Source organism: Silurus meridionalis, chromosome 3 (assembly GCF_014805685.1).
Source record: "Silurus meridionalis isolate SWU-2019-XX chromosome 3, ASM1480568v1, whole genome shotgun sequence".
Classification (NCBI taxonomy): Eukaryota; Metazoa; Chordata; class Actinopteri; order Siluriformes; family Siluridae; genus Silurus; species Silurus meridionalis.
This window is the reverse complement of record NC_060886.1, coordinates 24,762,221-24,777,061: the sequence shown is the minus strand read 5'-3', so window position 1 is coordinate 24,777,061 and position 14,841 is coordinate 24,762,221. Positions and strand designations below refer to the sequence as shown.

Here is a 14,841-nt window from a genome sequence, read left to right as displayed (position 1 = left end):
TTTATGGATGTGGTGAAGGAAGACATGCAGGTTGAAGGAGGCAGATGTAGAGGACAGGGGGATATGAAGACAGATGATCCGCTGTGGCGACCCCTAATGGGAGACGCCAAAATTAGAAGATATTTACAATTATTTATTTAGAATTATAACCCGACTGAAAGGAGCCGATTTTTAATTTTGTACTTCATACTTGAAATTTTTGAAGGTTTCTTCCTTATTACAGTGTTTTGTTTTTTTAAGGATTTATCTTTTTTTACATTTGTTAATATTTCTGTCTGTCTGTCTGTCTAGCTATCTATTTATAATTTTTTTTAATGCTGTACTACTGTATTAATGGCAGTTTATTGGTAAAGCTATAGATCATGATACACACTGCAGAAATGTTTTTATCATATTGCCCACCCTTCCATTGTGTTGTTATCTGACACTATATGGACAAGTTTGAGGACACCTGAACATATGTGCATCTCATTCCACATTTAGTCCCCATTTGCTGTTAAAGTAACCTCCACTCTTTTGGCAAGATGTTCCACTAGGTTTTGGAGTGTGCTCCAAAACCTAGTGGAGATTTGTGCTCATTCAGCCACTATAGCATTAGTAATATCAGGTACTGATGTACTGTAGGTGAGGAGGCCTGGGGTGCAGTTAGCATTTAATTCCTCCCAAATGTGTTCAGGTTGAGGCCAGAGCTGTATAGCAGGCCACTCAAGATCTTCAGCTCTTATCCATGTGAACTTTGGAGGTCATGGAGCTGACTTTATGCACAGGAGCACCGTAATGCTGGAACAGGTTTGGGTGTCCTAGTTCAAGTAAAGAAAACATTTATGGTACATCATCCTAAAACACTTTATATTACTGTGCATCTCAAAATTTGTAGTAGCTGTATTGGGAGAAAAATTGTGTCCATATACTTTTGCCCCTGTAGTGTATGTAGCAAAGTTATACATCACGCTACATTGCACATGTCTTAAAGTATTACCGTACGACCGCTGCGATTTCGTTTCAGTTGAAATCAAATGGAATCAAAGCGACTGCGTTTCCATTCAGAGAGTTTAGATTAGGAGAAGTGAACAGCGTCACGGCCCGAAAGCACTGGGTGTACACGCTTCCTCATTTCGACAGGTGCCGAGTGTTGCATCAACACGTCACGTGGCCGATCCGTGTAAATCTGAAACGGCTGTTAGGTTTCAAACGTGCACTTGCTCCATTTTGTTTATGCCGTACCACACTCCTATTTTGAAGTCAAGTCGAGAAGCTTTTATTGTCATTTCAACCATATATAGCTGACGCAGTAGTAATAGTAGTAATAGTTCCTCCTGAACCCTGATGCTACATACAACAACAATCACAGAAACAGAAAACACAGGGCTAAGGACTCGGGTCTGAATTCTTTGGATCACTGGTAGAGTTGTGACTGAACAGGCGCTCTGTACTTCGCCTGACCCTGAATCATCCTCTACCTTCATCTGTTGCAGGTGAGCAGTGGGAGAGCAGCAGATGTCCGGCTACATGGAGGTCCGAGCTCTTCACGCAGAGACGATCTGAGTTTCAGGAGAGAGAGCGAGGTAATGGACGAGACTCTTGTCTTTAATATAGAAGACCTTCAGAACTCAGACCAAAAATCGTTCAAATATTTCAGGGGTATTGGATGGAACACGGAAGCAGGAATGACGTCATTAGGCCGAAGGTCCACTGAAGTATCTAAAGGATCTAACCACACAGCCTCATATATTGAACCCATGACTTTCCGAGAAGGAATTTCCAAGCTGCATTTCTGTTTTAATTCCTGGTTAGAGATTGGAAATGGAAGTTACAGGCTTTAGTCAGGTGCAGCATGTGCAACTGTTACCCCCTTTTATACAGTGTTGTCCTGATTTCTTATTTTATTTTATATTATTGAGGGAAAACTAAATCCAAAACTACATGGCTCCGTGTGAAAAAGTGTTTGCCCCCCTGTTAAAACTGTGGTTTATCACACCTGAGTTGAATTTCTCCAGCCACACCCAGGCCTGATTACTGCCACACCTGTTTACAATTAAGAAATCTTTTCAATAGGACCTGCCTGACAAAGTGAAGTAGAGCAAAAGATCCTCAAAAGCTGGACATCGTGCTGAGATCTAAACAAATTCAGTTCAAAGGTTGAACTTTTTGGAAGGTGTGTGTCCCATTACGTCTGGCGTAAAAGTAACACCGCATTTCAAGAAAAATAACATCACACCAAAAGTAAAATATGGTGGTGGTAGTGTGATGGTCTGGGGCTGTTTTGCTGCTTCAGGACCTGGAAGACTTGCTGTAATAAATAGAATCATGAATTCTGCTGTTTACCAAAAAATCCTGAAGTAGAATGTCCGGCCATCTGTTCCTGACCTCAAGCTGAAGCGAATCTGGGTTCTGCAGCAGGACAATGATACACAGGGCCACGTAGTTTTGGATTTTGTTTTCCCTTAATAATAAAAACCTTTATTTAAAAACTGCATGTTGTGTTCACTTGTGTTAACTTTTAGTAATATTTAAATGAGTTTGATAATCTGAAACATTAAAGCGTGACAAGCATGCAAAAAAAAAAGAAATCATCACTTTTTCACACCACTGTGAACCATATATCATTTATATAAACATATATACCTTTATATATCAACCAGGGCGTTTCTAGGTTCATCAGGGGATGAGCATTCGGTTTCGCCTCATGTTTCTGGCACGTCCTCTATCATTTCACACACAGTTCTAATAACCCTAATCTCTCTCACACGCACGCATACAGTACAGTTATTTCGGGTAACATTCTTTCGTTTATAGCTCGTAAAATATATGTGCAGTCTGGACCCTCCTGTATTATCTTGCTAGCAATACCTACTTCTTACTCGTACTACTGCATGACCTTTCATTCCAGTCTGCTTGCGTCTTGTCTACTTCCTGCGCTTGATGCTTTTTCCATCCTTCGTTATAATGCTTTCATGCATCGTTTCATCCGTCTCTCTGTGAAGATGAAATCATGGGAGAGGGTCTAGCAATAGGGTTAGTTTGCATGCAAGTGTTTAGTGAGAGAAATCTCTTTTTATTTTTTTTTTTATTTTCTTTTTCGGGCCTATGGGTCACTAAGCCATGTATGTAGATGCTGTTGGGCAAGCCCCAAATGATTTGTAATAATTCTTGATGGAAAGATCACTGGGAAATATGAGTTGGTGTTGCAGAATAAAAAAAAAAGAATAGATTGTGTCTCTAGGCTTTTTTCATTGAAGGCTTATGACATTTATTCGGGACCTGCTATATTACGCTGTTGATAATCGGATAGATGGATTGATAATAATTGCCATTTAATTGGCATGCAATATCAGGTGATTAATGGATTCATTGATAAAAGGTTGGGTGAATAGATGATGAATGGGGGATGGATGGATGGATGGATGGATGGATGGGTTTGACGTTTATTTATTGTCATTAATTATGAAAATGCTACATCAAGTGATGGATGATTGATGGATTGATTGGTTTAGGTTGGATTGATGAATGGATAGAAGGAGGATGGATGGATGAGTAAGTTGTTTGAATATGATTTAATGCTACATTTTTATTGCCATTTGTTAATGAATGTGTATATCAGGTGATTGAGGGATGAGTGTATAATGGATGGACAGATTACTGTTGATTTAATACTGATACATAGTGGGGAAAGAACATAGATAGACAGGCAGACAGACAAATGAATAGATAGATACTTTTGTTCATCCCAAAGGGGATATTTACGCATTCCAGGAGTATCCACAAACTTAAGCAATAAGGCATGCAGTAAATACAACTAAAACTAAGAGTAATAAACTTATGTTCAAACGTAAGAAGTCCTGTGCAAACCGGAGTGTTAATGTGTGTGTGTGTGTGTGTGTGTGTGTGTGTGTGTGTGTGTGTGTGTGTGTGTGTGTGTGTGTGTGTGTGTGTGTGTGTGACCACCGTTAATAGTCACAGGCTCCAGAAGACGCTTGGGCCTCCTGTAGTCCTTCACCATCTCCCCGGTCTTGGTGGTGCTGAGGTGCAGGTGGTTGAAGTCACACCATGCAGCAGAGTCCTGGATCAGTTTCCTGAATATTGGAAGTCCGACGTGTACAGACGTGTCTGCCTCTGTAAAAGTTTGTTTGAAACAAGGTAGCCGGTTAACATTTGTGATCATGACTGAATGCATAAATGCTCTACTAGCCAGAAACGACAAAATATCAAATAGAAATAATGACATTAGAAGAAAAGGCATTTACAGGCTTGTGACTCAGGTGATCCAGAATTGAACCACATGTTAATAGGCCTTAGTAAATATTATCCTCTTATGTATACTTATACTTCTTTAACATTCAGTAAAAGGGCAGGTGAAGTCTTTCTTCATTTTGCTGTATTTGTCATTTGGTCCGGGAAATTATTGTAAGAAATTAACACCTGATGAGCTGACAATCAATTGTTTTTTCTTCTCAACACAAAGTGCAAAGTAATTAAAAAAATTTTTTTACAGACTATTATTATTATTAGTTTATAATATTTACTTATTTCCATTTAATTAAATTTTGACCTCGCAAAAAAAGTTAAAATGCTTCCGATTGTTAATGATAGTGTCACATGACCACAAACGGATAACTGGATCAGTAGTACGATACAAAGTAGCGCACTGGAACTAGCTAATTGTAGCAATAAAAATGCTGCAGACAATGTTGGCTCTGAATGGCGGTTTGCATGAGGCCTGTGTACTTCATGTCATTAAATGAGCACCTAACTAATTAATGGAGACATCAGACGAGCGAAAGTGACAGCAGGATTTTTGGGAGAAGTGAAACGAACCAGATTGTAATCAAAGCGAAGGCACGCAGGCCTCGGATCGTCAGCACGGCTTCTGCGTTCCGATGAGAAGACCTCATTTGCATTCAGGGAGGTGCATCACAGCTGCGCTTTCGTCTGTCAACTCCAGCAAATAGATCCTTTCTCTGTTCACCACATCAACAAATATATTTATACATATACATATATATATATATACACAGTATATTCAGCATGTATCCCACATTTCATACAACAACCGCCCCGGTCTGATTCCTGCACCACCACCCACTGCCACCTCTCACATTTCCAGATATTTAAATCAGTGAGCTATTTCCATGCCCTACCCTGCTTTTGTCAGAGCTTTGAGGTTTGATTGATTTCCATTTGATCCATTATCTGGTGGTTTAAAAAAAGGAAAATGGAAAAAAAGGAAAAAAATGGCTGCCCTCAGTGGTGTTCTTCGGATAGGTTTAGTGTATTGTTTAGTTTCATTTTAAATCCTGATAGAGATGCCTGATAGAGTAGGGCCCGCTGGCTAAAGTTGAGATGAGAAGATTGAATTCCAGTTGGAACAACTTTAGAAAAATAAGAACCAGCATCATGTTTCTTATTAGTGGTCACTGAATTAGCTGTATTAGGCATTAAACTCACTTGTTGAACAATAGGTTGATTTTTGGCTTTTAGGAAAACAGGCTTTTGGGTTTTTAGGAAACTGTGATCAAGTAAATGTGATCGTGCTTTAGAGCTTTAGAGAATGAAAGAAACCTATATTTGAATGCTAAATATTTGTATGCATTCCCACCCAATGCCCAGCGGTTTCCTCTCACCTCACCCCTGACCACTACCAGTTTCTGCTCATGCCGCATCACAGAAAAGCATAAGGCACACATGAGCTGTGATAGGCTATACAACCGCTTCTGCATATATGACCCTGGATCTTCCGCATATGTGAACCTGGAGATTGCACGTTTCCTCCCACTCATAGAAAACTACCAAGTGTCCCCTCTAGGTCTTCTGGCAGATATTGTAAAAGACATTGAAAAATGACTGGTTATATGGTCATTGCAGAAAACCTCCATCATACCGTGTGTATAAGTCAGAAAACAGGAGACTGATGTGATCAGTCATTTTATATATATATATATATATATATATATATATATATATATATATATATATATATATATATATATATATATAGTTTGTTATAGAAAGCAAGAAGGTCGTTGATCTTTCTTGTAGTGTCATGACCCTTTACAGTGACGAGCTACAATCTTTAGAGACTATGTAGGAGGAAGCTTAGCGATTAAGACACTGGACGTCTGATTGGAAGGTCATGATTTAAAATCCCAGCAAGCTGCCACGGGAGGACCCCTGAGCAAGGCCCACACCTCTCAACTGTTCAGTTGTACAAGTAAGATGATTGTCAGTAAGATAAGCGTGTCTGCCAAATTGCGTAAATGTAAAATGTAAGTCTGTGCTTAAACCTGTGTAACTTGTTCAGAAGGTCATTATCTCTCTAGTTGGATGGGTGAGTTTGCATTTCTTCACAGTGTTTTTTTTTTTTTCCTTTTCAAAACATCACAAGATGTTCTTGAAAGGATCGTCAAGCAGCTTTCTGAGTAGCGATTTCAAGTGAAATATATTCACAAGCTTTGTTTCTACGGCCATCATCGCGACTGTCGTCATAAACTGCATCTCAAGTGTAAAACTGCGACCTTGCATCAAATAAAACGGAAATTGTAATAAGATGACCGTTAATTGCAGTCTCAGATCGTACATATGAAAGCAATCTGAGGCTACATCTACACTGATCCCGATTCAAAACTGGCGTTTTGGTCTGAAAACGCTCTGCGTCCGCAGTTTTTCCTTTCCAAAAAACCGAGAGAAAAATTGTGCATAAAACTTATCAGAAGTGGCCTTAGACACAACACTAGTTTTAGTGGAGGTAGTTGGATGGGAGATATTAGGTTCCCTGGTGGTCTAGTGGTTAGGGTTGCACAAGCCAGTGCACTCTTAGTGCCGGTCCCAAGCCCGGATAAATGGGGAGGGTTGCGTTAGGAAGGGCATCCAGCATTAAACATGTGCCAAATCAAACATGCGGATCATGAATACGGATGAGCCGCTGTGATGACCCCTAATGGGAGAAGCCGAAAGTTTTAAGTTGGATGGGCGATTTTCATTTCTATCACTACTTTATACACTACTGATGTGTATCGATCCACTAGTGAAACTGTTGTGTTGCAGTTGCTCGCAGTAAAGATTAAAGTCAAATGCAATATAAGAAATTTAAATGAAAGATACAGGTTAGATATGAAGTGAAAATGAAATGTGTGGCAGCACGACATCGAGCAGCATCGAAAACAGATGGCAGAAAAGTCCGACCACAATAAGAAGCTGTTAACATTATATAAGTGCGGCATAAACTTCTAGAACTATATCTATCTTGTCTATATCTATAACGATATCATGGACCAGCGGTTTAACAGTAATATAGCGCGAGTCTTGATCAACATGTATGTCCTATTCTCTTATGCTGATATCAGATCCCCCTCTGTGTAACCTGATCCCAGACTCTGTCCCATGTATGGTGTATGTATGTATGTGTAGGTTCATTCATAGAAGATGTCTGGACCGAACATAGTCATGGAGCACCAGGTCTGACTTCTCATGGGGTGGCGTTGTACACATGCATGGTTGCCTTTCCCTGTCTGGTGCTAGCGATAAGAGAAACACCATCTGAAAGTGGCCACACTTAGTTTTATAGCTCTGCCTCGTGTTTACAGGCAGCGCTTAAAGGCTATAACTATTTATGACCTGCTGCTGTTGCAGGTGACGTCAAGATCTCAACGGTATACACTATATTCCCACGTATCAGTCGAGCCTAAGCGACACACAAACACAAGCAATTCCCTCCCAGATGTGCAGTATTGCAACTTTTTTTTTTTTTTTTTTTGCCAGATGAACTGAGAGAGCAGTGAGCACCACAGTAGGGTGGAGAAGACTATAAGGCTACGTTCACACAGACTACTTTTTAGAGAGAGCCGCGAGACTAGGTCGGCATCAGCCATAACTAGTCGTTTGCGTTTCCAGTGATGCAACGAAATGGAAAAAGAAAAAAAAAGAAAAAAATTTTATCCGATCCTTGTCCTGGTTTGCGGAATTCTAGTCGTTGATAAAGCAGGAAATCCTTCATGCTACAGGCGACTCAGAACGATAAAAATCCACTGCATGTTTGAACGTACCTGTATGAAAGGATTCCTATTCAGTTGTATTTCCACGCTTTACCACTAGAGGCAGACATACAGTTTACCAAGCAATGACAAGCTACCTATGACATCACAATGAACCATCCTCCATCAAGAGTATAAAAGGCCAGAACACTGAGCAGCAGTCGTCATTGGCCGGTGGCCATTCGATATCGTGCAATCTATTACTCAGCACTGGTCATTCAGCAGTGGCCTTTCAGCATGCATTCTGCATCACGCAACCTACCGAACAGCAGCTAACAGAAGACAGTAAGAATCACCTCATATATGATCTATTCTATACCCAGTAAAGTTGAGGGTTCTGAATCCTGTACCGTGTTTTTACTGACACGCTGGGGCGAGTACAATCCCCTGATCAGCGCACACCAGATAGTGAAAATCTTTATATGGTCCTTATGGGAAAACTTCCTAACATTTGGTCCTTCGAGTCGGATAGAAAAAACTTCCTAACAGTACCCTAAGGCGTAGGAGTGTCTTAGATTTGAAAGCTGAGATCTGTGCGATTCCTGTACCGACAGCTCTCGTTTTTGCTTCTCAGGACACGACCAGGTGAAAGCCGATCACCCGCATTCGTTCTCTTTTGAAAGTCTTGTAGATCTCAGAATCGGGACTCCGTCTCCTCGCTCTCTTGTTATGGCTGGACTTTGAGATGGAAAGACAGTGACGGCGGCTGCGGAAATTCAACAGAAAACATTTCACAAGAATACGCTCCGGGTTACTTCGAAAGCGGTCGCCCAAAATAAATGACGTGGAGGATCCAATGAAAAATCTTCAATATTTACAATAACAGCAATATTTAGTTACCATATCCGTTTAACATGCATATTAAACCTATTGAAGAGTATGGAAAAAGTGCAGCGCATTTCTTGACAACGGGCAGATCGTTATCTGCTTTCCAATTTTCAACCAAGTGAAATGTGTTCACAAGCTCTTGCAGCCATTATTGGGACTTTGTCGTCATGCACGTTTTCTCAATAATCGATCAAGGCATTCAATAATGAGCAATATTTTAGCAGAAATGTAAATTTTTTTTTTCTTTTACGATATTAGTTTTTTTGTTTGCTTGTTTGTTTGTTTGTTTTACAGTAAATTGTAGCATTTTATTAGATGGTATTTCAGCACCGAGTCTCTAAGCACTGAGATACTCATGCACCAACATTTCTTTATTACTTTTATATTCAACACCACAAACTGGAAATCGCAAATTATGTGTTATCTGCGGTAGTTCCGATGTGTTTCTGAGTGAAAAGTACATTTCGCAACCACGAGCTGACATTCTGGAAGCGGCAAGCAATTCGGAATCTGGAATTTGGTGATTTAAGTGGTCTTGAATGGAGCACTCGTTCATCCAATAATGCTTTTCTTTTCCCATCTCACACTTAGTTCTTTCTAATGATTTCATACTATCATTTTGTTGGCCGTTTTTCGAACAACATCCGGGTGAAACCTTTTTGCGCAGGTGGTCCTACAGCCAAACTGCCTGTTTTTGACAGAAGCTACCTGAGACACACTGGAGTCACCCGTCTAACAGGAAAAGGTCAAAGCCAAAGCTTTCAGCAAAACAAAATCATCCTTCTCATTAATATTCTCTCTCTTTTTGTCTCTCTCTCTTTCTAGGATGCTGGGGGAGGGGAGAGTAGTGGAGGAATGGCTTTCAGAATTCAAGGTGAGTCATTCTTCTTTAGCTCTCTGCTTCATCCTTCACTTTATTTCAATCCACTCAAGGTTCAAGGTGAACAATATGTTGTATAAAAAAAGCCATTTGTTCCTAAAACAGTGTAATACCATTCTGCAATATTTAATTTGGCCAGTGTTATGTTATATATATATATATATATATATATATATATATATATATATATATATATATATATATATATATATAGTACATTTAATTCTAAGAGGTTGGACTTCCAATCAGAAGGTCATGAGTTCAAATCCCACGACCACCAAGCTGCCAATGCTTGGCCCTTGAGCAAGGCCCTTAACCCTCACCTGCTCAGTTGTATGCCACAAATGTAAATGAATGGATGAATGAATGTAAATGCATTACCCCAAAGCAGTTCCACTCCTCTTTTCATTTATTTTACACATCCATGCTGCGTTTTTTCACTATCATGACAAAGGCCAGACAGGAACTTGTTTTATTTTTATTTTTTTTATTTATTTTTTACATTTAACGTCCTCACATGTAACCATACACTGATAAAATTCCTTCTTTAATTAATATGAAATTGTCAGTATCAATAATGTCCTGTTACGAATAAATAATCAGTATTAACTCATTCATTGTTGCAATAATGTTCATTCTCTTCTTGTAGCAGAGGCCCCCCGCCCCCTGCCCCCCGAGTGCTTTATTCCTTTTGTTATTCTTTTATACCATGGCCTGTCTGAATACTCGATTTCGATTGGCTCGAAGGTGTACGTCAAAAAAGCTAATTTAATTCGAATGCGTCCAATCACCGTTTGTAATTAACAGGCTGCCTTACGAACAATTGTAACCGTAGCAACTAAGACGTAGGTAATTCACGTACATGTAGTTTACCTCCCTCTCGCTTCCTCCCTTTCTCTCCCTTTCTCTCTCTCTCTCATTCCTTTTTCTAATAATTCATTTAAATAAGTGGCATTATATGCCACTTTTCCTGTGTAAAATGTGGTGTGGGTAGAATTATACATCTAATAACTCGTGTGTGTGTGTGTGTGTGTGTGTGTGTGTGTGTGTATATAAAAAGCGATTCACGCTGGACACTGCTGTCAAAAGCCGACAGGAGAGAAAATCCATTGATATTAATGCACGCCATTTCTCATCGGGAGGTTCTTCACCTCCACATCATGCTGTGGATGCTCCCTTACTTATTTTCTTCATCAGCTGGTGGTGTAAGGTTTAAGAAATCAGGATCAGTATTTGGTGCATCGACAGAACAAATTCTGCTTTTACCATCTTGTCATTGTGATAGATGAATAGAATGGAGGCGCCAAGTGCTTACACTGTTGAAGCATGCACACATGCACAGAGGAAGAGAGAGAAGGAGAGAACAGAGCTGAATAGTCTAGGAAAAGCAGGTGGTAACTGAAAGCGTGTGTACGCCGGTCATCTGCCGAAGCCGGGATGAAACAGCCATCGCCTCGAGCAGCCGAAAGCGTTCTCACTTTCGGTCCAACTGCTCTTTCTGCTTCTGACTAGAAACCATGACCAATAAATATATTATCAGAGCTACTAGTTTTTCCCCCCTGCCTCATTCCAAATCTTGACTATTAATCTTTTTTTTTTTTTTTTTTTCATTTTTTTCCAGACATTACCCGAGTCTCAGTTTTCCAGCTATGCAAACTCTCTCTATCGGAAGAAGAATCTGGTTCCGGCCCTCTACAAAATCATTCAGGACCCCAACAGTGAGGTGAGAGACGACTCAGTGGTTGGTCTTGGGGAAGTTCAACTCACAACCCTGTATTAGCACTAAGCATGAACAACTGAAAACCACTATATCTCTTAAACACAGAAGGCAGTCATCACTTACACTAGTTCTCTCAGAGTTTCAACAGACCTCTTTTCCTGGCGGTTAATGGACTTCCTGGAATGCCCACAATGCTGGAAAGTTGTGAGGTCTTTCTGAGCTGTGTGGTACTTTGGATAAATATGCATGCTGTATGAATATTATTTGAATGTTATTTGAAATGTCTCAACATTAAGCGATTCAAATTTGGTACTGGTGGGTTATGGTTAGGCGCAGTTCTGGTAACCTCGTATATTCAATCAATCAGTGCAGATCCCCTTTCTGCGTAGCTCCAGCATGAACCAGGTTTGTGTGTGTGGTGTTTTCTTGTATGCAGCTTCTGGAGCCAGTGTGCAATCAGCTTTTCGAACTGTACCGGAACTCTGATGCCCGTCTGCGCCGCTTCACCTTGCAGTTCCTGCCCGAGCTGGTGTGGGTTTACCTGCGATTCACGGCCAGCAGGGAGCGCCAGATCAACGGCTGCATCGAGGCTCTGCTGCTGGGCATCTACAACCTGGTGGGTAGGAATGGATAAGGGGTGGATGAGGGATGAATGGAATGGTGAAGGAGGTGATTGATGCATGGAGGTCAGAATATGGATACGTAGATTGTCAAGGATCGAAGGTAAAACCATAGTTGGATTGTCGGCTGAGAAAGTTGGAAGACAGCAGCGTAAAAATATAGATGGATTTGGGTTTGATTTCCATCATCGAAGACTAAGGCATGGTTTCAGCGATGAGATTAATTCAGCCACTAAAGAGTATTACAGAAACTGATGATTTTCTACCATTTTCAAGCAACATTCTCTGTTTAGTTCTTTGGAGATCAGCCAGATTAGTTTAAACTGACAGGATTAAATGTTCAAATAATCGTTCTGGAGAGCAGAATGACCACATCGTGGTTCCAGATCGACTTGGACACCTTAAATTATAAAATATAAAGATCTTTTTTTTTTTTTTTTTAATAAATTTCATCCATTTTAGTCTGAATCGAGTGTAGTGTAAACGGTCCCGAAATTGAAGTCCGCTTGCTTTTATCTTGATAGTATCAATCATAGTAAAACAATACAGGTTCTGTTGAACTGTATTACCGTAATAATAAAAAAATTAAAAAACACCGTGCTGTTTGTTTGTGTGAAAGTGAGGGGGTTTGTACTCCTGCCCACACTCTGCAGGGGTGTAAACTCTCCTGCCGTGTTGCAAATGGCTGCGTTGGATCATTCCGGGCCGATCGATAGCCATCTCTGTGTACCCGTAACTCATAATGATCGCTAGACGTGTCACAGCTGTAAACCGAGACTTATCGTATTGTTTTGTGTGTACGTGTGTGCTGCAGGTGAGGTGTAAGAGATTTCAGAGCGCTGTAGTATCACCGGAGGATTTTTTTATTATTATTAGCATCCTAACAGTGTGAGGCAGCATTCAAGGACATACATGAGTCATGATGGGAGAATATGAAGCGTGTGGTGTGCGTGTGCGTGTGCCTTTGTTCAATGAGTCACCCAAGCGGTCATATGATGCGTTTGACTGAATTATGTCTTAAGCGTGTGTGTGTGTGTGTCCTTATTGTAGTTTTAGGAAATGTTCAGCATCGACAATGGAGATTCCTTTGATTATATTAGCCAGATAGCACTGTTCCATAATTACATAATCACATCTAGATACACCGTGCTGTATAAAAATCCAAACACCTTGGCAGATTAATTCGATTTAAGATTGTACAGTTCAGCCAGTACAATCAGTTTGTGGACACCTGACCATATGATTCATATGTGCTTTTTGAACACCCCATTCTACTTTTAGTCCCTATTAGCTGTTATAATAACCTTCTGCAGTAGGAACGACAGAGGAACGACAGGTTCAAGGTGGAGATGGAACTGCATCAAGGATCGGCTCTAAACCCTTTCCTGTTTGCAGTAGTGATTGACAGGTTGACGGACGAGGTCAGACAGGAGTCTCCATGGACTATGATGTTTGCGGATGGTATTGTTTTTTGTGGTGAGAGTAGGGAGCAGGTTGAAAAGAGGCTGGAGAGGTGGAGGTACGTGCTGGAGAGAAGAGTACGTGTGTGAATGAGAGGGAGGGCAGTGGAGTGGTGCGGTTGCAGGGAGAAGAGGAGGAGAAGGTGGAGGAGTTCAGGTACCTGGGGTCAACAGTGCAAAGTAATGGAGAGTGTGTTAGTGAAGTGAAGAAAGAGTGCAGGCAGGGTGGAGTGGGTGGAGAAGAGTAGCAGGAGTGATTTGTGATAGAAGAGTATCTGCAAGAGTGAAAGGGAAAGTTTATAGGACTGTGGTGAGACCTGCGATGTTGTATGGTTTAGAGACAGTGGCATTGAGTAAAAGACAGGAGGTGGAGCTGGAGGTAGCAGAGCTGAAGATGTTGATGTTTTCATTAGGAGTAACAATAATGGACAGGATTAGAAACGAGTTTTTAGAAGGACAGCGAGATTGAGATGGTTTGGACATGTGCAGAGGAGGCACATGGGGTATATCGGTAGGAGAATGCAGAGGATGGAGCCACCAGAAAGGAGGAAAAGAGGAAGACCAAGGAGGAGGTTTGAAGGAGGCAGATGTAGAGGACAGAGTAGTATGGAGACGGATGATCCACTGTGGCGACTCCTAATGGGAGCAGCCGAAAGCGTTCTCACTTTCGGTCCAACTGCTCTTTCTGCTTCTGACTAGAAACCATGACCAATAAATATATTATCAGAGCTACTAGTTTTTCCCCCTGCCTCATTCCAAATCTTGACTATTAATCTTTTTTTTTTTTTTTTTTTTTTTTTCCAGACATTACCCGAGTCTCAGTTTTCCAGCTATGCAAACTCTCTCTATCGGAAGAAGAATCTGGTTCCGGCCCTCTACAAAATCATTCAGGACCCCAACAGTGAGGTGAGAGCGACTCAGTGGTTGGTCTTGGGAAGTTCAACTCACAACCCTGTATTAGCACTAAGCATGAACAACTGAAAACCACTATATCTCTTAAACACAGAAGGCAGTCATCACTTACACTAGTTCTCTCAGAGTTTCAACAGACCTCTTTTCCTGGCGGTTAATGGACTTCCTGGAATGCCCACAATGCTGGAAAGTTGTGAGGTCTTTCTGAGCTGTGTGGTACTTTGGATAAATATGCATGCTGTATGAATATTATTTGAATGTTATTTGAAATGTCTCAACATTAAGCGATTCAAATTTGGTACTGGTGGGTTATGGTTAGGCGCAGTTCTGGTAACCTCGTATATTCAATCAATCAGTGCAGATCCCCTTTCTGCGTAGCTCCAGCATGAACCAG

General features: G+C 40.8%; 1 protein-coding gene across 2 annotated transcripts in view; it reads left to right on the top strand.

The window, feature by feature from the left end:
- Positions 1–4,005: 4,005 nt before the first annotated feature.
- The window catches only part of LOC124381175 (protein FAM126B-like), a 45,843-nt gene continuing 35,007 nt past the window's right edge, over positions 4,006–14,841 (top strand). For both annotated transcript variants that reach the window (XM_046842601.1, XM_046842594.1), the window contains exons 1-4: positions 4,006–4,137; positions 9,681–9,729; positions 11,357–11,458; positions 11,892–12,071. In XM_046842601.1, coding sequence (XP_046698557.1) covers positions 9,682–9,729; positions 11,357–11,458; positions 11,892–12,071 — 330 coding nt within the window. In that variant the 5' untranslated portion in view covers positions 4,006–4,137; position 9,681. The remainder of the gene's footprint in view (positions 4,138–9,680; positions 9,730–11,356; positions 11,459–11,891; positions 12,072–14,841) is intronic.